Source organism: Nansenia antarctica, assembly GCF_963989245.1.
Source record: "Nansenia antarctica genome assembly, chromosome: 3".
NCBI lineage: Eukaryota > Metazoa > Chordata > Actinopteri > Argentiniformes > Microstomatidae > Nansenia > Nansenia antarctica.
The window spans coordinates 57,801,991-57,828,787 of record NC_137688.1 but is presented as its reverse complement, the minus strand read 5'-3'; the positions used below and the strand labels follow the sequence as shown (position 1 = coordinate 57,828,787).

Below are 26,797 nucleotides of genomic sequence, written 5' to 3'. Positions count from 1 at the left end.
TATTATTCTTTTTGTTGTTGTTGTTGTTGAAAATATCTTCCCTTTCACATGTATTGCTTTAATTTTGCTTTAAACACCAAACAACAAAAGAAGTAAACTAGTCATCATTAATTTTGTCATGAATCTGGACAGTCCGTAATGGAAGTAGCAGTTACAAAAGCAGGGATGGGGTCAGGTGTTGAGAAGTTGTTCTACATACATTTGAAAAAAGAAATAAAACACACAAAAAACAACAACAACAACAACAACAACAACAACAACAACAAATACAAGATTGTGGCTATCTTCATATCCAAAAGTTAAGTTTAATCTGGGTTACGATGATATGGAGATGATAAGCGGCAGGGGACAATGCGACCGAGGGGACAATACTCATTTAATTACTCAAGTAATCAACCAGGTGTGTCTTACCTGTGTGTCTATATATCTCAGAGAGAATTAGCTCTCTCTTGCTACCAAACAAAACCTTTCAAATAACTGCTGGTGTGTTCCTTCATTTGATGTTGCTGAATAGAGAAAGGGTAGAAACATCCCATCTGATACAAACTGCAATCTGAGATACAAACAAACATCTAGACAGAACATTTAGAACATATGCATAGTCAGGTGCTGCTGTAGTAATAACACCATATCCTGCTGACCAATAGATTAGTAAAAAAAAAAAAAAAAAAGGAAATAGAAAATAAATAAAAAACATAAATTCAACATTATGTATTCATCTTTAATAAGAACCAGAGCAATTAAAGCTAGAAGGGACTCTACATGGGACATCTAATGGGATCTAAGCAGTCAATCTGTTCTTTTGAAGTCTTTAGATAAGAGAGCCTATAAGAGGCTGATAAACAAACAGTCAGGGAAAGGGGGGCTTTTGAAATGTCCGTGTCCCTCAGGGGGACTGTGTCCCTCCAGTCCACCCCTGCTGTACGCTGCTCTATGGTGCAGGCCTGTTGGCTCTCTTTGGAGGGGGAGGGGGCATGAGTTCGGCGTCAGCGTCCGGGGGGTGTTTTCGGTTCTGTCCTCCCAAGGCGCAGCGGTCCAGAAACTCATAGAGGATATCCTTTGTGACGGGATGCTGGATGCTGTTGCACACAGCTGGAAGAGAGAACCGACAGAAAAGGAAGTTACCACAGACATGATGATGGCAGCTTCCATGGGCCTGGCCCACCAACTCTTTTGCGACGTGTTATTGTAGCGAGATGGAAAAATACACACCAAAAAAATGTGTACACGTATTACTGCAGGGTTATCATGATTTTATTTTTTCAAAGCTTTTTTATTATGTGATTTTCCTGAGGACATAGATGAAGCAAGTAACCTTCCACTGTACTTAAAAATGCCATTAAGAAGTTTCACGCTTCAAGTTTTTCGTGGCACCTTTGAAACAGTAGGAGGTCGTGACCAGAGAATTGGTGAATGCAGAGAACAACTGCCTTGAAGCATAGCACAGACAGTATTGCATTAATTCTGTAGAGATATCTAGCATAAACACCTAATTAGGACCACAAAACAAAAACAATTAATCACACTCCCACACACTATATACAAGATCATTCTCTTGTCACTCTCATTCTCTTGTGCGCACATGCGCACAGCGACAAGATTTGAGTCTGAAATATAGATGTACTTCCCATTAATCTAATGCGCCCACTGATAGACTTATTGCAGACAGAGATAAATAGGTGTATATATTAATACAGATGGCTTTAGGCAGGGTCTCACCCATAGCTGTGTCGTAGGAGTTGGGGAAACTCTTGTCTATCCTCTGTCTCATAAACGCCCAGGTGTTGTTGGTAAAGGTGCACTCGATGATCTTGTTGTCATACAGTTTCAGCTCCTTGCTGGCCTATAAAGAGGAGAGATGGTTGGTTTGTAAGGTCAACATTTATATCGACTCCAATTGTTAAGGTTCTCTCTGGAAAAAAACTAACAAAAAAACCTACAATTTGAAAAATTACCCTGTGAATGACTCGAGCAAGACATTTTACTAGGTTTGGCCCATAAAGACGAATGGGAATTTGCCATGAAGTAACTTAACAGTAGTGAATCAGACAAGTTCCATTATATGCAGGCACAACCAATGGTAATATAGGAAGAAAGAAGCTTCATAACAAAGCTAGGATCATCAGTTTTCTCTTATCCTGGCCAGATATTGACTGCAATCATTCTGTCTACACTGGTGAAGGGGTGGTTCTTAAAGGGCCTTAAGTATGTGGCAGATATCCAGTGGATCTCCAGAGCTCCAGGCATGGGCCCGCTGCCAGGCTGCCACTGTGCAGATGGGCCCCGGATGACGCCAGGGAGTGGGTGGCTTTGCCAGGAGAACACTGCCATGCCTGGCGCTAAGTAGGAGCCTGTCTGCTCCTAGAGTGCACGGCATCTGCGTGCTCAACAGGCGGATGGAGACCCAGAGAGCGGTGTGTGTGTGTGTGTGTGTGTGTGTGTGTGGAGAGGAAGGTGAGACAGTTAATTTGACCTTCGGTGAAGTGGCAACCCAAAATGTCACCTGTTAGACTCTGGTACATGTACTTTCAGAACTAATATCTAGTTATCTATATATCTATATAATATATTATTATTACTCTGTACAATAAACAATATTAAGGCATTTCCAATTCACACAATATTTCTTCCCAAGAACAGCTGAAAAACAAACTGCGGGGAGCGACACAATTGGCAAATGCTAAGAGAGTTTACCAAAGCCAAGCAGGGCGATCTGCCAAATAACAATGCAGGCAACCTTTGGCAAGCAGGCACAAGTGCTGTTTGCAGTGGGTTTGCTGGGATCCCTTCCTAGCTGGGTGTGTGCCGTGCTGGCTGCCATGTTTCACCACCGCTTGGTGTTTAATCCATGCAAATCCACTTCATTATGGCCCTCATATGGTCTGGAGCCAGCTAGCAGGCGCCCTGGCCCTCCATCTAGCTGTGTTGCTCAACTGCACAACTCAATAGCTACACCCATCAATCATCCATACTCCTCTCTTTCAATCATGGCATGATTCGGGCCCCGGAACTCCACTATCATATTCCCTGACAAATGATCGCCTTCTGGTGAACTAGCGATTTATTTTTCATAGAGCAGGGAATGGCTTACAGAAATAACTTCTAACACAAGTTAAAAAAAAGAACAAATTTTGATGCCCATCAAGAGTATAGTTTTGTGCATTCGATCACCTGACAACGACCTGCCTCTGTCGGTGGGGGCACTGACCTTTCTCCGGTTGGCATCCTGAAGGCAGTCAGATTATAAGCCTTCTATGACTAAAGCCCAATTTATGCTTCTGCGTAAAATCGACGGCGTAGATTGACGCGCACCTCTCCAAAAATGTAACTACGCGGCAGTGCCTACGCAACCGTAAGCACTGTGATTGGTCCGCTTGGTAGCACATGATTCCGATATGATTCTGACTCTCTCGTAGGCCAAAATGCGGAAGCCATGACAGAAATGTCATTTACTTTTTCTGTAATTACTTATTAATAAAGATTTGAAAAATTATGATGACCATCGTATTATCTTAGTTTAATGTCATTTCAATGCATCATAGAACTTTTACTTACAACAAGCATAACCAAAAAAATCGCTATTATGTCGCTTTGAGTACACCGTTCCAACGGAGCGCCCTATGGAAGCGTCAGGCACAGCCTTCCCATAGCGCGATTCACATTTACGAGATGTACAATCCTGTTTATTTAGAAATAAATTATTAGTTACAGGGAGCCCCATGGCTGTTCAATGATATTTATGATAGACATATTTAATGCAAAGTTATCTATAAGAACTGTGATTGGTCCGCTTGGTAGCGTCACATTCCGACTCTCTCGTAAATGCGGAAGTCATGACAGAAATGTCATTAACTTTTTCTGTAATTACTTATTAATAAAGATTTGAAAAATGATGATAACCATCTTATTATCTTAGTTTACTGTCATTTCAATGCATTATAGACATTTTCTTTACAACAAGCATAACAAAAATAAGTTTTTGGATCGCTATTATGCCGCTATGAGTACACCGACCAACGCGGAGCCGTAAAGACCAACACAGAACTATAAACCGGGAGAGCCCTTGCGCAAGCTACTGCGTAGCCGCGCATAAATTCGACGCAGAAGCATAAATTGGGCTTTACTTCCCCGGCCATGTTAAAAAGGGGTTGTCTTTAACAAGCGAGACGGGACACTTTCACAAACTCTATCACACCCCAGCCAGGCTATTTCTCATCCCCCACGGTCTGGACGGCCCTTTTTCATTCTAGACTTAATCATAGCTGGCCTCCAGGTCTAGGAAGAGTCTGTGCCACTTGGATCCATACTAATAACAAAGCACAGCACGCTGTATAAGCAGAGGATGTAGGAGAATCCTGTTGTGAGGTGCGAGAGGGATACAGTCTGGAGACAACCTCAATTAAAGTTCACACTGACACAGTAAACACACGCTTTTCATATCAACACATGAATAAAAGGTCGCCTACTTCTAGCTGTCGCTACGACGAGAAGCACTCCCAGCATCCTTTGTGATGCTTGCTTGTGATGTTTTGGTGCGGGAGGACAGCCCATTAATTTCAGCATTCAAAGCCTCCTCAGGGGGATGTCAACAGAATGACAACAGCGGCGCGCGCACACGCACACGCACATGCACACGCACACGCACACGCACACACACACACACACACACACACACACCTCTTAATACCCACCTCACATGTCCCTGTGACCTCCTGTCATCTTGCTCTACAAGATGCATTGTAATCAGGTCTAATTACTGATAATTGTAAGCACTATTATAGCCAGGAGAACAGCTAAATCAATGGGAATGGGAGATATTACTCTCATACTCTCATTCTCATTAGATGACGTCAATGTCTGGCTATTGGAGAATAACGATGATCATTATCTCATTCGCTCACACAGCCTCCTACTAATGCCTGAGAAATGAGAGGAAGAGTCATGATGATTTAACCACTAGCAATAAGGGCAATAAGCTGAATTGGGAGTTGAAATAAAGAACAAAATCTACACAAACATAGACCACAGACGTTGTGCCAATGAAAACTTTTAATTGAAGCCAATTTGTTTGGTTTAGAAGAGAGACAGGGTGCTATTTTGATGTCTTCCCGAACTAAAGCAGTCAATTATACACTTGGAATGTTTCCAAGAACACGTAGCGTCACAAAGGCAATGGAACAACAATTAAAGCATATCGAATCACGTTCATGTCAAACATTTTCCTTCCTGAATTTAAAGAGGAATTAAACTATATATATTATATTACAAATTATAAATTATATATGACAATAAATCAACTCACATATGAGCATTATAGGAGACCTGCTAAACAGTACCTCTACTGGGAAATAGACAGATGGAAAACAAAAGAAAAAAAACGTGACTGACAATCCTGCAGGTGACATGCAGATTTGCACACCTCCCACACCTCCATCAAAGCCCCTCACTTCCCCCTCGGTTCCTGCTGCTCTCGTCTGTCTGACTTCAACAGATCTGTCACGCATGGTACAGGGTATGGATGATTTATGAGCAGCTAACGCAGGCCACATACAGCTCTGCAGGGAACCTAGTTCAACGTTCCCTCGGAATAAAGTTGAATCCATTGGATCCATCCATGGACCTTCACTTTAACCAGCATTTAAAGATTTAATTCAGCGCCCCCTCAAAGCGACACCTCTGCTTGTGTGGGGGTGAAAACCGAGGGGGCCAAAAGTGGAGGTATTTCAGGGAATATCAGTGAAAACCTCTCAATCTTTTCAAAGTCTACTGTTTATTTTATGAGTACAGAACCATGTGATGTCTATGGCATATGGTATTACACTTTGTATCAGTTCTTGACAGTGGCGGCTTAGTTGAAAATATATTCTCATGCAACGTCTCATGTTGGGTTCGAAAGCAGAGATTTGTATGATCGGTGTGTGTGTGTGTGTGTGTGTGTGTGTGGGTGTGAGGATGAATTTAGCAACAGATCTACAGCTTTGTCTCACCTTCATCTGTGCAAAGGGCATGTCATAGCTGCCGACGTAAAGCAAGCCGACAATCTGGGTGAGTAACCTGCAAAGACAAAATATACGAGTTAACACCCCACCACTACCCCCCCAAGGTCACACCGGGCCCCAACACAGCACTCAAAGCTCATTAGACAGGCAACAATGGTGCTCAGAGACCAGGGTACCAGAGCACTGCAGTGTGGGAGCTAGTAGCGGAATGACAAACATCGGAGCTTACACCTTCAAGGTTCTCTCAGCTCAACTGGAGGCTTCACAGAGAGTGAACGTGATGAGTCTACTCAATGTCTGGAGGGGCTGGGCAATTATAGTTCCACTAAAAACACACCCGGATCAAACACAGCAACTCGAAATGAAAGAGTGTATTGTCATTTGTATTTGCTAGCTACTACATCATCTCTAACAGCTTGTTTAAAGGGATGTTTTAACTCCCATAAATGTTTTTGTGTTTTAGTGTGAATAAACAATCATTATTTTTGTGCATACAAAGCCATCTTTACACTGTTGATCCGCAATAAAAAAAAACAATCACAGTGCCGCTATGATTATAAAAGGGTTAGTTATGTATATAATGTGTATTCCGCACACACGAAGGAATGGATGACGAAGGAAGCTAGAGAGAGAGAGAGAGAGAGAGAGAGAGAGAGAGAGAGAGAGAGAGAGAGAGAGACAAGGAGTTTGCCAGCGGTTGAGATCCAGATGGATTAGGACGGCTTATGGACAGCTTGTCGTCTTCATCCAGATTTATTTGACAGTACAGTGCCGTCTCTGTGCTGCCATATCTTACCGTCAAAACTCGATTCTCATAGCTGTCCTGACATAATAGATATAATATAATAATGTGCAAAATAATGATATTGAGACCATATGAACAGTGGACTAACGATTTCACTGACACTTTTAGAGTGTGTGTAATTTATTCCGTAATAGTGCATTCCTACTGCCAGCTGTGAACACTCAGCACCCGTTAGTCCACTGTAATGTGGCATTGAATCAGGTGTGCGTGTGTGCGAGAGTGTGTGAGTGCGTGTGCAAAGTGCATGCGAGATGTCCAAAACAAGTGTTTCCTTGGCCCTGTGTCCACGCAGCACTCGCTGTCTCATGCCAGGGAGCACGCCCCGCAGCTGGCACTAATAACACCCTGGTCCCCCTCCTCTGAAACACCCCCTGCCCCCCATGCTTATTTCCAGACACATTGTCTGCTGTTACGCACGCAAAGCGATTTCAGACCGACATTGAGGATCCTGTCACTAGCATCCTGACTCTCCTTCGCAAGGGGTGAGGGGAGGAAATGAGGGGGCTGCTGGGAGTAATCTGACGATTAAACCACATTGGATTTCTCCCACCAACCAATGTCTGATCATGTTTAAGTATTAAGTATAAAGGGGGTTCGGATGGGCAGTCATTGGGGGGGACGGCCTCTCCACTCCCTCTTCCTCTGTAATGACTGAGGAGAGGGATACAGGAAGGAACCGTCGACACCGACCATGAAGCCATCCATCCCTGCACTGATGGAAACAACCGCAGCCGCAACTATGAGAGTTCACAAAACAACCGTTTACTTCACACCCGCCAACGCGCTCATCGTCTACAATCACGCTTCCCTAAAATACTTAGCTTCTTTAACTGTATGACTGTATAACATAGCAGTGAAAGGTCTGTGTGTGTGTCATGCCCTCGGGAAATCTACCACCCCAGGACTCACGAATAGCCAAATTGTATTTAGGCAGTTCAAAGGAATATCATTGAGATTTGTCCTCAGTTATCTGGGTAAAATACACTGACTGTGGTTTGTTCCCTTTGTGTTTTTTAAAATGTAATTTAAAGTGTTTTTTCTAAAGAGTCATTTTAATTTCCTGATCTCAGCATGAGGTGCTTAGTTGATTTTCCGCTCCAATCTGAATGTGTAATTATGGGTATGAGTGCTTTTTCATGCTGTGTTTGGTAAATGTTTCTAAATCAGTTGCAGGCCTACATTTCAACCAACTGTGAAACACTGAGTAAAGGTGATTGACTGACAAACATCATGGTGCTTATGTACCTGTGCTACATCACCTGGGTGAAATATTATTTTTTTTACCCTAAACTCAAGCAGTAATTTTCAATGAACGATATTCCCCTTGCTTAAAAAAAAAAGGGACTTATGAATTACAACAAACATGCAGACTAGCGAAGGATGAACAAACACTACTTCGATATACAGTGAAGCTTGAAAGTATGTGAACCCCTTGTGCAATTATAGATTTATTCTTTCGTTTTTACAATGAAACAATAAATACTATTTAATCAGAACCAGTCTTTTTTTATCTGACTTAACAGGTTTATATTTACCAATTCCATATGTTGGTTTAGAGCAGGGGTGCCCACACTTTTTTGAACCAAGATCTACTTTTCATGTAGCCAGTCTGCCAAGATCTACCAGTACTAGTTTCAACATCGTAAACATACATGCACATACTACAAACACACACACACACACACACACACACACAGTTCCCAGCCTGCATAGTAAACTCACAATACACTTTCTCTCTCTCTGTCACACAGCCACACAGGAGAAGACCATCACAAACCTCCCTCTTTGCTATTCTCGCTCACACACACACACACACACACACACACACACACACACACACACACACACACACACACACACACACACACACACACTTGCTAGTCTGCATAGGGAGCCATAGCACAAACCCTCCCTCTCTCTCTCTCTCTCTCCCCCTCTCTCTCTTACACACACACACACACACACACACACACACACACACACACACACACACACACACACACACTCACTTTCTCTCACTCACACACTGACAGCCAGTCTGCAGTACCATAGCCAACTACTGATCCAACAAACAGAAAAGTAAACCAGATACAAAACAGGTAGTTCCCTAGTTTGAAAGGAGGAAATAAATGCATTTCTCTACCTTAGTGGGAGACCTGGCACTGGGCGGAGGCAGCTAGTTTCTAGTAGTCAGGGCTGTAGGAGCTGGTTGCAAGGCGTAGGTAGGATGCAAGGTGGTCATCAGCCACTGTGGATCTGTCATTGAAAAGGCAATCTGCAGCCTCGAGAAACGCTTTTTTTCACAATTTCGCCGTCTTTGAATGACTTCTTGTGTTTAACAAGAACGTGACTGACGCGATAAGAAGCTATCGTTGGAGTCGTACGTTTTCGCTCTTTTGCCACATTTCCCTTCTTCGAAATAGCCTTCGTAGATTTGCAGATCAGACAGACGCACTTCCAATATTACATTGTGTAAAAAAGTCAATTACTGATCCAACAAACAGAAAAGTAAACCAGATACAAAACAGGTAGTTCCCTAGTTTGAAAGGAGGAAATAAATGCATTTCTCTACCTTAGTGGGAGACCTGGCACTGGGCGGAGGCAGCTAGTTTCTAGTAGTCAGGGCTGTAGGAGCTGGTTGCAAGGCGTAGGTAGGATGCAAGGTGGTCATCAGCCACTGTGGATCTGTCATCGAAAAGGCAATCTGCAGCCTCGAGAAACGCTTTTTTTCACAATTTCGCCGTCTTTGAATGACTTCTTGTGTTTAACAAGAACGTGACTGACGCGATAAGAAGCTATCGTTGCAGTCGTACGTTTTCGCTCTTTTGCCACATTTCCCTTCTTCGAAATAGCCTTCGTAGATTTGCAGATCAGACAGACACACTTCCAATATTACATTGTGTAAAAAAGTCCTCCCATTCATTCTGGTTGTACGTTATTGGTTTCTTACTTGGTCCAGCTTCCCCACTCATTTGTATACCCTTTCTTTAGTATTATATAGTAAATAATAGAGATTTGAAGGCTAACTAGGTAATTAGTCTCGCCGGTATTTTGTATTTTGTAGTTGGCGCTGTTGACTGCGCAGGGTGTGTGTTATATAGGGTGTATGTGTTAGGTGAAAAGATCAGATCTCAGACTGGCTTACCTGTACGTCAATCAAGTGGCAAAAGCCATAGTGAGGATGGATGATAGGCCAACTTTAATTTGTTCTTCTCCTTTTGGGTTTTGTTCAATGCCATGCGATCTACCCATACTACCATCGACATATTGGGCACCCCTGGTTTAGAGGGAATCATGTGTGTAGTAGAAAAGATTAATTATAAAGAAATGAGTGCAGGTGCAAAAATAAGTGAACCCCAAGTTGCATTGGTTAAATCAAGTAGGTAAGTAGAATCCGGCGAGTAAATAATTGGGTACCAAATGAACCAGTTGAAGCAGAGATCTGTAGGAAAGAGTTTGGGTGGGACTCTTATAAATAGAGATAAGAAACCTGGTCAGTTTTGTGTTATCCATACAGGTGAATGCAAAACACACCATGTCGAGAGGAAACGAGATCTCAGAGGACATCAGGAAGAGGTTAGAAAGAGCACATCAGTCTGCGGAAGGCTATATAAGATTTGAGCTCCATTAGTCCACTGTGAGGCAAATCATTTACAAATCGATAGCATTTAACATGACAGCAACTCAGCCTAGAAGTGGACACCCTTCCAAAATATCCCAAAGAGCCACAAGAAAAATAACAAATCAGGTAAAAACCAACCCAAACATAATATTTTGAGATTTGCAGACCTCCCTTGCTGCATCTCAGGTAACTGTGCATGCTTCAACAGTAAGAAGAACACTGAATCAAAATGGCATTCGTGGGAGGGTTGCTAGGAAGAAGCCTCTGCTGTCAAAAATTAACCCCAAAAAATTGACCTTTTTGGTCACAATCAAATCCACAACATTTGGCGAAAACCCAACACTGCCTACCACCAAAAGAACCATATCCCAACAGTCAAGCATGGTAGTGGGAATGTCATGATCTGGGGCTGCTTTTCCTCCTCTGGACCTGGCCGACTCCACATCATCATCATCTGAGGTATACCAGGAGATTTACAGCATGGAACCAGGAACCAGGAACTAATATTTGAACAGAACCATCAATCAAGGAGCTAAAGCTGGGCTGAAAATGGGTCTTTCAACAAGACGACCCAAAGCATTCAAACTAATCTACCAAAGAATGGCTCAGGATAAAGAAGATTTGTGTTCTGGATTGGTCGTCAAATTCAGACCTAAATCCAATTGAGATGCTGTGGCAGGACTGTTGTCAGAGATGTCAGAGACTGATTAGTGGATAAACGAGACCTTTACTCCAGGTTATTGCTGCTAATGGAGGTGCCACAAGCTATTGACTGAAGAGGTTATTTTGTACCTGGACTAATTTCTTTAGTTTTCCTACGACACGCATGATTCCACAAGCTTGACCAACATACTAACCAACATATGGAATTGGTAAATATAAACATGTTATGTCAGATAGAAAATACTGGTTCTAATTAAAAGATTTCATGGTAAAACCCCCCCAAAATTATAGTTGCACAAGGGGTTCACATACTTTCAAGCATCACTGTACATAACAATAGAACAATACCCCCAACTTTCCTTCCCAACAATCTCCTGATCGACTGAGGCTGGTCTGGGCAGCTAGGGCTTTGGAAGGTGAAAACAAGTGAAAGGCAAGAACGAGTGAAGGCAAGTCAAAAGGAACATGTTTGACCTGAAGATTGTGTGTGGTTTGTGCTGGAGGGTGAGGCAGCAGCTGGATGTCTTCTCCTGATGGTGCATGAGTGGCTGGGTGGTGCAGGCTCGCTGATGCCTGGGTCCTGTTTGCTCTGAGTGGCTGGCTGGCTGGGTGGTGCAGGCTCGCTAATGCCTGGGTCCTGTTTGCTCTGAGTGGCTGGCTGGCTGGGTGGTGCAGGCTCGCTAATGCCTGGGTCCTGTTTGCTCTTAAGCTACGCTGCAGGGGCGCTGATAAAGGTGAAGTATTGAGATAACCCGTGGGCAGTTGTTGTGTCCGATAATGGGAATTTCCTTCAGAGGAATTGTGTTTACTGTTTACACAAGCAAAAAATCTACAAGCATTACAAGACTACAAGGTGAAATTATTTGCTCTGTGTGTGTGTGTGTGTGTGTGTGTGTGCGCGTTCTCTGTTGTACTAATGGGGGGGACATGTTGATAACACAATGGCCAAGGACAACAAAAGACCTGCTAATTACATGGCAGTTCTTGAACCTCCAGCCAGGCCAGGTCTATGGGCTAATAAACCCAGCATCTCTGGTGAGAGAGACCAGGCTGAGTCACCACAGGCCCTGTACAGAGCCCTGTGGAGAAGGTCCAGTCACCCACGGCTGTGGTCATTAACAATAAGCCAGCTTTTATTAGGGCTGCAGACCTACTTCACTAAATGGGACAGTGGTGATTGAATTACAATGACACATGCACAGTAGAATATGTTTTAATACCCCCAATTAGATGTGGCCTCTTCAGAGAGAAACCGACTTGATTAACCCATAATTCAAGTTGGCACTGAAGCAAGTTCTGTGAGACACCTGGGAGACACATACTGTATGGTGTATTCACTGTCTCAATCCTTCTTCCTTTTGCCATCTTTCCCCGTCACTAGCTTTTTGTAACCCACAACCGCCCCCTCTCCCTATACTTATCCATCTGCTCTTTCTCTGTGGGGAAACTGGTGAGGATGCATGGCCCTTCTGAGGGAATGGCGGTGCGTAGGCCGATAAACAAGCGCTAGTCCCCTTCTCCGTCTCTCTAAGAGACAAAGACAGACTTAATGGCCTGCACCGCGACTGAGCTCTGAGGAGCGTCAACTCTGCCATCCAAGAGCTCTTTCAGAGGATACACAAACAGTAATGATCACTTGCTCTCCAACCATGACGGAGAAGGAGATGGAGGAGATGGAGGCTGACTGGCATCTGGCTTTTCTCCTCAGAACGTCCTCTGTCAGACTGTTGTGTGTGACTGGTGGTGGAATTTAACATTTAGCAGACACTTTTATCCAAAGCGACTTACAATTAGAGATTACAGGGACAGTCTCCCTGGAGTAACTTATAGTAAGCGCCTTACTCAAGGGCACACTAGTGGTGGTGTTGCCAGGTGGGATTTGAACTCATGACCTTCTTGATTCTTCGATCATCAGTCCAAACTCAAAACTTACTATCCACTATCCCACCACTACCCGGTAACAGGGGTTGACTGTCTCTCTGAGGGGAGATGCTATGTCCACTAAGCCAGTAGCTATCGATCTGTCTACTGTCACTGCAGCCTTTCTCACAGTCAGTTCCGCCAACAAAGAGACACCTAAGACCACCACATCACCAAAGCAATGGTTGGCGATAGGACTGAGTTAGCAATGGTTAGCTTTCATCTAAGGTTTTCATTTCATTATAGGTCTGAAACATTACATATTCGTTGTGGGCAATGATGAATATAGTTCTCTAATAGTACATTGGTACCAATGGAGGCTGGTGCAGGCAGAAATTGGAGGACGATGGTAATTGTAAAGCATGGAATGCATAGGATGGAATGGACTGAAATGAAGAAAGGTATGGCATACAAAACATAGACATTTTGGTCCCATTCCTCATTCCATTCCATGCATTGCTTGATCCAATTCCTCATTCCATTCCATACAATGAGCCCATCCTCCAATTTCTACCTCTACCAGCCTCCCCTGATAGGTACAGGTTCCTAAAGAAAGACAGGAGGCTAAGCTACTGAAAATTACCTTTCAGAAGGAAAGCAATAGCCTCATTCACACACAACGCAAACATAATTATTGTCATTGTATTTGTTTTGTAATAACACCAACAATACAGCTGCAGAACATCACCTACCCGAGGCTGTGAAAATGTGCATTTAGGTAATGATAACAACTCCCATGGTCTCTGCTACAGAGCATATTTTCCTTTTTCATTATCTGACGGGTACTATTAAAAAAACAATGTCGAATTAGATTCTTCTTCATCCCTGTGGCATAACGTAATATTTGTGATCGTATGTGTCGCTTAGAAGATTAAGGTACATGGACTCTTCTATGAGAATGAGGGAAGGGTTATTGCTTATAGAAATATGTCGCCTGTTTCTAGTGCTCAAAGTGAGTCATTGACACTGAATACAAATGTGGCTGTGTTGATGTCTAAAACTACTCCAATGTGTAACAAAAACATGGGTGTTATCAACATCACGAGACAAGAGTGTTTCCCTAGCAACAGTGACTCACCCTTCTCCTCCGACTTTGGTGATCTTGAGGCGGAAGTCCACAGAGTTGAGGCTGGGGGGCTTCCACTTCAGAATGTCATCACACCTCCCAGGCTTGTATTTCTGCAGGGGAAAGACACACACACACACACACACACACACACACACACACACACACACACGAGTGAGCAATGGGCATTCAGTAAAACCACACCCATGTACATATCGTACATGTAGCCATGTACAAATAGCTTGGATTAGAACCCCCTATGAATTATACTGGCTCATACAGTTTCTTAGGTTTGCTGTTCTCTTGGTTTCTACAAGACCTTGAACTGATCTGAAACAATATGCATGATTTTGTGAACTAAAAAACACTGTTCAGAGAGTGTCTAATAGAGAAGTCATGTAATGCTCTGTAACTTAGCAACCAATGGAGCACTCAGTTAATTTCTAGATATGAAACATATTTTGTGTTAAACCGACAAAATGAGTATAATGAGGGAAAATTAGGATAACAAGTTGCCTTCCAAGGCAGGTCTAAACCATGAAATCATCATATTTTGTTTAAAATTAGTTGATTGACAGAAACTCAATGCATAGATGAATATTGACAGCAAGGGCAGTCTTGTAGCCTCGAGTACTTCGCTTCTCAGAGGCGCAACTCTCAAAAATCCAATCGAGGCTTGAAAGTGAAAAATTCGATATGGTTTCAATTAATGAGTCTCAAAAATAACATCAAGGATGTCAAGGGTAACTTTTTGGTCAACAAGTAAACAAACTGTACTGCATGTCAACAAATGTGTATTGCATTGCTTAAGTCAGATTGCTGCTTTGTGTACTAGGCTTTATTATCATGCATTAATATGCCGAACATACAGATTATTGCATACAAAAGACATACTAGCGGAATGCAAGGGTGCAAGGGCGGAATCTGGCATTGGCAATGTAAAGCCATACGAGGAGGCGGCTGAACAGATGAGCCAATAGTGTAACTGTCAGGTTGCCGGGTAACAGAACTCTGCCCCTGGGGACTGAGTGGGAACAAGCAGGATTCCTCAAGAGGAGATGAGTTACTGTTCAGAACATTCACGAACATGACTGCTCTGGTGTCATCTCTCTCCTGTCACACTGACAGAACATGGAACGAGAACAATTCTCGGGAAAAAATGTGAATACTGAATAATCCAAAAGACAATTACCCCTAACCAGGGGGAAAGAAGAAAACACAATATCTCTTCCCTTACATTGGTCTAAAAATCTAACAACTAAAAACTAAAATGGAAACAATTTCATTCTGTTCTATTATTCTATTCCTATTATACAGCACAGCCAAGTGTCTGTAGATACATCCCTATCCTAATGCAGTAGAACATTTCACACAAAACTTGCTTCCTGTATACCCAGCACACCTGAGGCCTGACGTCTGAGTCTGACAGCCTGCTCGTCTGCAGACTAAGCTCAGATGAAGTCATGGTCTCAGGTCTGACCCCCTCTGTCTCCAAGGGGATGTTCATCCATTCAGGGTCATGGCTACTTCGATTAGCTGCCTGGGAGGGACTGTGCATTGTTAGCCCATTTCTGTATGCTGGGGGCACCTCAGGGGAAGGCTCGAGTCCCGTCACAGGGGCCAGGAACAGGGAGACAGGCATCGACCACTGGGCTTTGCTGATTGGTTAGAGGACCTCTGACATCTGGATAGTAACAAGGGGATGTTGCCCAAGCCAGGGTCTGCAATCCATAATGAATAGGTTGAAATAATTCCAGTCCATTGGAATTCAACTCTTACTGGACCCCTGGTAGACTACCCCATATGTTGAATTGAAAAACATCATTGGAGAAATAGCGCCTCCTCTGCTCTGATTGACTGCCCAATCTTACATTAGGAGTAACAAGAAAGCAGTGTACAACTGCACAAAGGAAATGGAACAATAGCAAAAATCGGCTGAACTAAAAGTAACAGAAGCAGCTACCGCATGAAGTCTCTTAAAAAAAAAAAAAGACTGCCCGATGTCAGATACAGGTCGATACATTCCACTGTGAATAGCCCCCATTAGTACAGTATGCTGTGTGGGCATCATGTAAAAAAACATGCTGTTTTGTGATTTAGTTCAGTTGAGCGCAAGCCTGACTTTGTCTCATTCAGTGTGAAGAGAAGGAGCCGGTACAGTGTGTCCTTCTCCTGTGCCCCTGGCGGAGCGCAGTATGTAGGCGGAGGCCTTCGAAGGGCTTTGAAACCAGCGCTCTCCTCCACAATGGCCATTCAGAAGAGCAGGAAAAACAAGGTACGCCGCTCTTCCACGCCAAGTACATTTTTTCTTTTAAAAAAAAAGTGGGTGTCTAGAGGGAACATTTTTCAATACAAGCAGGTTTCTGTGGCCAAGGTATAAACAGGGCCAAGGTAACACCAAACAACTTTCAGAGATGTGGAAAAGTCTATTCAGTCTAAAAAGATTCGCTATCAGGCTTGGCTCTACAGGTAGAGAGTACCGACTAGTTCATCAAACTACAAAACAACAACAAAAATACAGAGAAAGGCCCAGTTAAACTCTAGTTTTGGTCCTTAAATTTGAGAACTTTAACACCGTGCAGCTGTAACTCTAGAAAGCATCTCAATACATCAATATGAAATAGGAAGCAATGGCATGAGTTGGAGCTTCTGTTTGACTGCACCTAATAACTTGCATAATGCATACACAGCAAACGGATTTGCCTCTAAATCAGAAAGCTCAGTAGCCATTTTAAATGCATGTCTAGACAGCACTGCAGCATCCGAATCACAGAAGATCTCTCTACTATCTCTCTCAGAACGACAATAACATATTAGAACAAACTGACTTATCACTGAATCATGTCCTGTAATTAAGAAGGCACATATGATAATGAGGCAGACAAAGAAAGCTATATTCTGTAGATAAAGCTTGTTGTGACAAGCCGTGACATCTTTATCTTATAACTCTGAGATGAAGAATTCAGATCATTACATCCAATGAAATGGTTAAATCAATTAATACCGGGAATAATACATCTCTAATGCAACCATGGCAACACACTTGCGCCACCACTCTCTAGACTCTTGGGTGACCTTCAAATTGATTCTCAGATGAAAAAGTGCTGTTCTCTTTTCATTTCTGTTGTTTTGCATGTCAAAAAGCAAGGCCAAAGCGAAAAAATATGTCTACATTATTAAAGTGCCACACAGACCTTCACTTCAATCCATTTCAAAGCACTCATCTATCCATTTGATTTTCATCTGGTGATCTTGTATTGCATATAAATTGCCAACTGTCACCGGCAATGAATTCTGTGCCTGTCTGTCAGTTATATGATTGTCTACCTTGACTTTGTCTGCCTTTCTTTTAACTCAGGAAGTTTATTTCATTTAACTCAGAAAGTTAGCTGAAATTCCAATTCAAACAATTCTTAAAGTGATTGTGGGATATTATTTGTATCATTTCAGCCACGCAAGAAGAATATGCACCACACGGGCGCTAGGTGCACATGAGAATATTGAAACTAGTTACAAATCCCTCTAATAGATATACTATTGACAGTTCCTGGAAAGGATGCAAAGCTTTTTAAAAGATTACTGAGTTTCAAATGGGTGGTTGCATCATGGCTCATTTCACGAGAGGAAATCCTCAACCAGGCAATTGCTTTAGGAAAACTTAACTGCATTAAGTCTGACGAGTTTGTGGCAATTTCGCACGGTAAAGTGAGCGATCAATATGATGTATTATACACACACAGGTTATAGCTGTGAGCCCAAAACGTGAGATATTAAAATACCAGAGTAGTCGCGAAGACCCTGTAGCATCTCTTTAAGTTTTTTTTCATTGAAAGGCATAGGGGATATTTGGAAATTCAGTTCTCCCTGAACTGACTTAATTGAAAAAAGGGAATTGACCCCGACCCTGGCGGAGAGGAAGCACAGGCTGCGTAGGCACCACTTGGGCCCATTCTGGCCTGTCCACTCCCTGCCATATGGCCCACCGAGGAGGATTGGCATTAACCAGGCACCAATACTGCTGTCAGCCTGCTGGGATTTAAAGATCAGTTTGCACGCAGCCAGGATGACTCCACAGGGACATCAGCAGACGCCTCCGGTGATGTGTCACTCAGGGAGGAGGTGTTCCTGGTGCCCACCGCCATCATGGTCCACGCGTCCATATGAGACACATGCACAGGCAAGCAAGACAACCACTTGCGGGCGAACAGTACAATGTGATCATAAATATACTGTACAGTAGTGACCCTTCTATTATCTGACAAGTGTATCAGGGTTGAAATGAACACTATGCTTTATAAAAAAATAAAAAAAATAAAGGTGCAAAGTGACAAAAGATGAATTGTGCCTTGAATTCAGTTCTATGATAGCATTATTCTTAACGAGTTGTCTCATTTGAATAACAGCTCTCTTTGCTTAAGGCAGCCTCTTTGTTTAAGTGAGCAGAGGATTAAAGACAAAAGCCTGGACCCCTTCACCAAATCCTATCCCCTGAGAGCAGCTTTCTCAATCAGTAGTGTGAGAGGAAAGACACACACAGAGAGAGGCACACAGAGAGAGGCACAGAGAGAGAGAGAGAGAGTGAAGAATGAGAAAAAATGTAGGAAGATGCACATAGGGCCTAAAGAAAAATACAGGGCAGGATAAAGAATAACTCGTTCATTAAAGATAGAGACATGGACACACGGCAGATATCCTAAAGTTTACACAGCACTGAGTGTGATTTATAAACCACAGAGCCAAAAGGTAAAATGAAAATAATCCATCTAAATTGATGACATAAATTATCTAAGGCCAATTTCACCAAAGTGAACTGAATGTGTTAAAGTGAGGTTAAAGCCGGTGCTGGTTTCATTTATAAAAACAAATGAATCTGATATCGACTCATCTCAATAAAGGGTAAGATAAATGGCCAGAGCAAAGTGACATTTCTTATTAGAATGGCTCTGAACCCAAAAAAATCAAATCACACCAACACTCAGTCTGTGAACAAGTGCTTCCGTGCGATTTTATGCCATTTGTCACATTCTACCATGAAATAACTAACATACATAGATAAACATGATGAATAGAGGGGCAATTTTTTAGTAGATGCTGTAAAAAAAACCATCTGGAGCAGTCGCCCATGCACTATCCAGCCATCTGTGGCTATGAACACTTTGTTCTGCTGTTAAATGCTCAAATGGTTTTAATTTCCCTCACACGAAGAACATTTCCCAAGGACACAATGTGTTTGGAAAGATAACCCCACCCAAAGAGTAGAGGAGATGAATAACCATTACTGTGTTGGGTATCAACTTCTATTTACATCTGAGCATTCAAATACAAGCATTAGCATTAAGACCCATCTCACCACTACAGTACAGACCTACAGTCAGAACCTGAATGTCCACACACACACGCACACGCACACGCACACGCACACACACACACACACACACACACACACACACACACACACACACACACACACACACAGTTCTGATGGACAGCTGCTAATTGGCTCCCCAAGTCAGGGGTTGTGTCCACCTACACTGGAAAAGATAACCCTTTATACTTACTCCTGCCTCAGCTTACTTTAACCAACCTTATGAAGCTATGTTATATTATGTTACGTTGCACTACATTGCTGCATTAAAGAACAATTCTATAAATGTATAAAGGCCTGAATGACGTCTACACGACTGTGATTCTTGGAAAGTTCCATCCCACAATGATCTTGGGACACTTCGATTTAGTTAATGTCTTGGAAAGACATGGACAGGCCTAAAAATACCTCTAACCTCGCATTCACACCCGGCATCTGGTATCGGTGGTGTTGTGTGGGGTGGTGGTGTTGTGTAGGGGGGTGTCGTTTCTATTGTGCCTGTCCCCAGCCATCTTGTGTAATGGCTGCCCGTCCCCAGCCATCTTGTGTAATGGCTGCCCGTCCCCAGCCATCTTGTGTAATGGCTGCCCGTCCCCAGCCATCTTGTGTAATGGCTGCCCGTCCCCAGCCATCGTGTGTAATGGCTGCCCGTCCCCAGCCATCTTGTGTAATGGCTGTCCATCCCTAGCCATTGTGTGTAATGGCTGCCCATCCCCAGCCATCTTGTGTGGTACGACAGTGTGTCTCAGGCGGAGGCCATGCTATGAGACTGAGCACAGACACAGATAAGGGAGAGCCCCAGTGGGCAGCAGCAAGGGGGGGGGGGGGGGGGGAGCCCACGGAAGGACACATCCTGGGGACACTGATAAGAGAAGAGAGGGAGCCGCCGATGCAGAAAGGGACATTTCTGAATTTCAGAGAGCACACAACGCCTGGTGGAGGAGGTAGAGAAGGCACCCGTGGAACCCCTCCGCAGCCCACAATAGGATGTTTAACACTACTCTGGCGGGGCAGATAGGCTTCGGCAGCAGTCACATACCTTATGAACTAGCCTCCCAGCTTCAAACTTGTGAGACAGAATTAGAAGAAATGTCACACTGTGACAGAATTTAAATGATGGTATGGGATGAAAGGTCAACACTGAGTAGTACTGTAGTCTTTTCTTTTTTATATATATATTAATGTAGACGTGTTTCCGGGTCCAACGTTGGCTGAGGCGCTCTCTTCGAAATGCTGCAGTAATGATAATAATTCATTATATTTGTATAGCGCTTTTCCGAGGCTCAAAGACACTGACAATACGGGAAAAACAGGAAAGTGCTCTGTCCCTTGTTGTATGAATAGATCCGAGTCTAAAAAATTATTGAACTGTCATTCTACCACTTTAGTACACTGGTACTCTGGTGCGTGGATTTTTTTATTTGGACCCGGAAATTGCTAAACGTCACAAAGTGACGTCAGACTTAACAACCGAATAACAATGCAATCTCTAACCTAACAGGCTGTTGAAGGTAGACTCTGGGATATGACGTCAATGCGGAAAAGACTGGGGCGGAAAAGGTCAAGAAACAAACCAAGGACATGATCGCATATCGCAATGGTGAGATTCTACTTTTAATACAATGTTGTTTCTAGAGTAATACGTTAGAGTTACTGAGAACCTCCTTGTAGAGCTGCTAGAATTTTTTTCAAAATGTGACAACAGCTGAGGGGGAACAAGTCGGCAACCCATAAACATTTTCTGACTTAAATTCTGAAATGTAAATAAATGTCAACCTTGTTGAAAATCAATGACACACTCGCTAGTCAAACCAAAATATTGCAAAGCAATGGATTCCGTGAGTAATCCCTACTACTATACACTAACTAGTCTTCAAAGACCTAGCATGTCAAATCGCCAGGGGGAGTTTTAGAAAGTCCGACTTCTCAAGAACATTGCTATTTCTCTTCAGCCAATCAGGAAATAGCACAGACCAATGTCATCTGTTGCCAAGAAGCGGAGCGGAGCATTTTCTTCACCTGAAACGCATTATTATTATTTATTCCATCAATTAGATTAATGGCCTCACCAACTCCTTCTGATGATGAAATTGCTGGCGAAATAGGCTTAGCTAGCTAGCTAACTAGCTAATAGCTCATGCATAGCTCTTCCTGTATCAGAATGATGGGAAGAAAAAAGTATGGAGAAGGCTTGGAATGGCTCATGATCCGATGCATACCACATTCGTGGACATTCGTGGAGAGCGTGGAGACAGGCGGAACGCAGGTGGAAAAAAGGACAGGCTGACCATCTCACTCGAGATTTTGAGGGAAAAGCAGAGGACCTATCAGAAGGTGGTAAAGACTGAAAGGGCCAAGTACTTTGCCACTCTCATCTCCAACAACTCACACAACCCCAGAGTGTTATTCAGGACAATCAACACCGTTGTTCACCCCCCCCCCCCTACCGTCATCCAGGATCCATCCCCGGCTAAGTGCGAGGAATTTTTATCCTTTTTTTCGGACAAAGTCACCAACATCAGAAAAAACATCCCGCACTCCACCAAGGACTTAGCCGTCACACTGGGATGTGCATCCACTTTCTCCAGCTTCTGTCCTTTCACTCTACCAGCCCTCTCCAAGATGGCCGCTGCACTGAAGCCGGCCTCATCGTCTCTGGACCCCATCCCTACCCCCCTTCTCAAAGAGGTGTTCGACACGATAGGGCCACACATCCTCTCTATAATCAACAGCTCGCTGGCCACTGGCATTGTTCCGCCCAGCCTCAAACAAGCTGTGGTCCAGCCTCTCCTCAAGAAACCTAACCTGGACCCCTCCAACCCCAGTAATTACAGACCTATTTCCAAGCTCCCAGTCGTGTCCAAGCTCCTGGAAAAGGCTGTCCTCAGCCAGCTGTGGCCCTACCTCCAACAGAACAACATCCTGGAGAAGTTTCAGTCTGGCTTCAGACCTGGCCATAGCACTGAGTCGGCACTTTTAAAGGTTTGGAACGACCTCCTCCTCATCGCAGACTCCAGGAAATGTGCTGCCCTGGTCCTCCTGGACCTCAGCGCAGCTTTTGACACCATAGACCACGCCATCCTCCTCGATCGCCTCCAGCAGGAGGTTGGCATCACCGACACCGCTTTGTCATGGTTCAAGTCCTACCTCAACAATAGAACCTACGCCGTCCACATAGCAGACTGCTCCTCCAGACAAGCCAACCTCACCTGTGGGGTCCCTCAGGGCTCCATCCTCGGTCCCATCTTGTTCTCCCTCTACATGCTCCCCCTATGTCTAATCCCTCAACGCTACAATATCTCATTCCACTGCTATGCGGACGACACCCTGCTCTACCTGTCAATCAACACTGACGACCCCGCCGATCTGAAGCGCCTGATGGACTGCCTCCGCGATGTGAAGGAGTGGATGGCCCAGAGCTTCCTACAGCTGAATGAGAGCAAGGGGGAAATCCTCCTCATCGGCAACACCACCGCCATCACTCAGCTCAGCACCAACATGGGAAGCCTGTCCACCCTTGTCAGACCACATGTCAAGAACCTCGGTGTCATCTTTGACTCCGAGCTTAACCTTGACCGACAAGTGAGCTCCGTCGTGAAGGCATGCCTATACCAACTACGCATCATAGCCAAGATCAAGTCCTTCCTCACCCCCAGCGACCTGAGGAGGGTCGTCCTCATGCTAATATCATCTAGGCTTGACTACTGCAACTCACTATATGCGGGACTTCCTGATCGACCATCTACCGCCTGCAGCTAGTCCAAAATGCCGCTGCCAGGCTGGTGTCAGGCACCAAAATGAGGGACCACATCTCCCCTGTCCTCATCTCCCTTCACTGGCTCCCAGTGAAGAAGAGAGTGAAGTTCAAAATCTGCACCTTTGTTTTTAAAGCTCTCAACAGTCTCGCCCCACCTTACATCAAGGACCTCCTGGACCAGTCTACCTCCTCAAGGCCCAGACCCAGGCTCAGGTCCGACGCCCAACTCAGCCTGAGGGTCCCACGTACCAACCTCAAGAGGAAGGGTGACCGTGCCTTTGCAGTGATAGCACCGACCCTGTGGAACGCGCTCCCTTCTGCCATCAAGTTTGCCCCCACTCTGGACTCCTTTAGAGCCAAGTTAAAAACCCACCTCTTCCAAAATGACATTCCCTAAATGTACTCCCTATTTGTTGTGAATTGTATGCCTGAGTTTTACGTTTAAGTCGTCTGTGTCTGATTGCTCTCTGTGTTCCTTGTCTTTGTCTTTATCTGTTCCTTTACCCGGGCTGCGCCCCGGGCCGATGTAAAAGTTGGATGGGGGGCGCATTATAAATGAAATTAACATAACATAACATAACACATCATCTGTAAAAAAAACGTGGAGGTAGTGTGATGACATGGACATGCATGGCTTCCAATGGCACTGGGTCACTAGCGTTTATTGATGATGTGACAGAAGACAGAAGCAGACAGATGAATTCTGAAGTCTTTAGGGATATTCTGTCTGCTCAGATTCAGACAAATTCAGCAAAGTTGATTGGATGGTGCTTCACAATACAGATGGACAATGACCCAAAGCATACTGCGTAAGCAACACAGGAGTTTTTTAAGGCAAAGAAGTGGAATATTCTGCAATGGCCAGAGTCAATCACCTGATCTCAACCCGATCAAGCATGCATTTCACTTGCTGAAGACAAACCTAAAGGCAGAAAGATCCACGAACAAACAACAACTGAAGACTGCTGCAGTAAAGGCCTGGCAAAGCACCCAGCATTTGGTGATGTCCATGTGTTCCAGACTTCAGGCAGTCATTGCCTGCAAAGGATTCTCGACAAAGTATTAAAAATGAACATTTTATTTATGATTATGTTAATTTGTCCAATTACTTTTGAGCTCCAGAAAATAGGGGACTGTATAAAAATGGTTGCAATTCCTAAACGTTTCATACAATATTTTTGTTCAACCCCTTGAATTAAAGCTTAAGTCTGCACTTCAATTACATCTCGATTGTTTCATTTCATTTGGTGGCATACAGAGCCAAAATTATGGAAATTGTGTCACTGTCCAAATACTTATGGACCTAACTGTACATGATCACGATTTTCACTCAACTTTTCATTTTCACTGATTATGGTAACAACAAAGTTTTTTTCCAAACTGGGCCTTCGACTAGGCATTAGAGCTAACCCTGAAATGGCTTTTGAGAGATGGATGAAATTCCCCAAAAATGTATTTGTCGAACAATCATTTATCAATGGATTGTTATGAGGGAAGACGAAGGGGCAGGATTGGAACAGGGAGAGAGAGAGCTGAACACAGTGACGCCTGTTCAGAGAGCCAGAAGCGCTGCATTTGTGTTCCGGTGTGCGGCTGCATCGACACAACCCTGCACCTGCCTAATCTCATTTCTCACGGGGTCTGCCGCTACCTGATAGCTACTCGGCTTTTTAGAAACACCATAATTATTTCTGAAATCACAGAGAAACAGCAAAAGACAAAATGTCTGTTTACTGCAAAGGGAGAGAGAGAGAGAGAGAGAGAGAGAGAGAGAGAGAGAGAGAGAGAGAGAGAGAGAGAGAGAGATGCAGACAGACAGAACGTGTGGAAGGGACAGATGGAGACAACTCAATTGCAGGTGGTTTTCCTCTGCTTGGAAACAAATGGATTTAACTGCCGCTGTCGTCCTGAGGCAAAACATGAAGTCTGACTCACAGCCACTGTGAAAATCCAATATGACAACTTTACTAAAATTGCCCTGCTATGTTTTGTGCTTTCATCTAGCCTTAAGGACAACATGGCTTCAGAGAGATGGTTTCTAACTAGCAGACATTTCCCTGAAACCCTAGGATGGAACATAAACATCTCTCTCTCAGGCTCATGAACAAGCACATCCCAGTGATCCCACGCATACGGACGACCTAAGCTTAAGTTCAGAGTCACTTTACTACCGTCACTTATGTCCTGTACTATTGACACTTTTTACTGAATTAGGCCTAGTGCCTTATTGCCTACAAATTGCTAGATACTGTTAATTGTGAATAATCTTATTTGTCACTTCTTTCCTGTACTATTGTCACTTTTTTAATTATTCTGAATTACGCCTATTGCCTTATTGTCTTGTGCTGCTATGTCAAGAAACGAAGCCTAAGAATTTTACTCTCTTACACTAATCGTGATGTTAGAATTATAAGGTTCTATCTCCATTTTTGTCAAAATTGAGTTTTTTACATAATCCGATCCATTAGGTGTTTATTAATGCCTGTGTGGTGTTATTTTTTAAATGTTGGCATTTTTGAGTTAGTAATTCATAAAATACAAAGGTTCCACCTCCAAAACATAATGGAATGTAAAAACTTTGATGCCCAATATCTCTGAACTGCCCTAAACGGAGATAGAACCTTATAATTCTAAACTCACGTAATGTGACGTAACAATGAACTTGAAACTCGAAAAACTCTACTATGCCATCCACAACATCTCTAATGTAACCTGACCTTTTATCAATGGCAGATTCACCTTAAGAGTATTGGCAAACTGAAGGCTGAATCTTTGCTTGAGGATCAGGTTCTGTGTAATCTCTATTTTCGCCCTGTATTTCTGCCTAATAATACTGCCATTGATTGATGTCTTTGTCAAGTATTCCCATCTCCTGCTTTGCCTACTTCTGTGACAATCGATGGCTTTGCAGCTACCCCATGATTTTCAGCTGGGCAAAAGATACGAAATCAATATCATCAAACACAGCCATGCTGAGAGAAAGAAGACCGAGCTCCCTTTGGCAAATAAATGAAACCAGAGAGTGCGAACTTTCTTGAGGTCAGGGAAAATGTCACCCTCTTGGCAAGAGTTACATTGCCACTGGCTGGCACACATTCTACTATTTAACTAAAGCAGTGACTGAGTAAAACAAAACATATACGACACCCCTGCTGCAGTAACTAATCCTTGATAGCTCAAATAGATGGAGGAGACAGGGATTTGCAAATCCAATGCTTATAATCAGAGATAACACTCTGTATGCTCTGCAGAGCACTCAGCATAGTGCCAAATCAATCTGAGCGACTGCAGGTGTGCACGCTGCCTTTGGTTTTTATTATTTATTCCATCAATTCTGAATGCCATCAATTCCATTATTCTGTGCAGACACCTGGGCTGCTATCTGCCATCTGCTTGATACCCTGTCCTAATTCATGTACTATGTACAGGGCCATGGTGTGTCACTGCAGAGAAAACCCATATCTCCATAATCCATATCTCCCAACAACAAAACAGGGGCATTGTGCGTCCTTGAACTAAAACGAGGTAGAACGATTAAAAGGTGCGGATTAATGGCCAAGATGAGACCTTCTCAGAGTCGTGATTGCTGCAGTATCCTCA

The 26,797-nt window shown here is 43.6% G+C and overlaps 1 protein-coding gene across 2 annotated transcripts in view; it reads right to left on the bottom strand.

Moving 5' to 3' along the window:
* Window positions 1-717: 717 nt before the first annotated feature.
* Window positions 718-26,797, bottom strand: part of rngtt (RNA guanylyltransferase and 5'-phosphatase) — an 82,531-nt gene continuing 56,451 nt past the window's right edge. For both annotated transcript variants that reach the window (XM_080526520.1, XM_080526521.1), the window contains 4 exons: window positions 14,088-14,188; window positions 5,988-6,054; window positions 1,720-1,843; window positions 718-1,092 (listed from right to left, as the gene is read on the bottom strand). In XM_080526520.1, coding sequence (XP_080382646.1) covers window positions 932-1,092; window positions 1,720-1,843; window positions 5,988-6,054; window positions 14,088-14,188 — 453 coding nt within the window. In that variant the 3' untranslated portion in view covers window positions 718-931. The remainder of the gene's footprint in view (window positions 1,093-1,719; window positions 1,844-5,987; window positions 6,055-14,087; window positions 14,189-26,797) is intronic.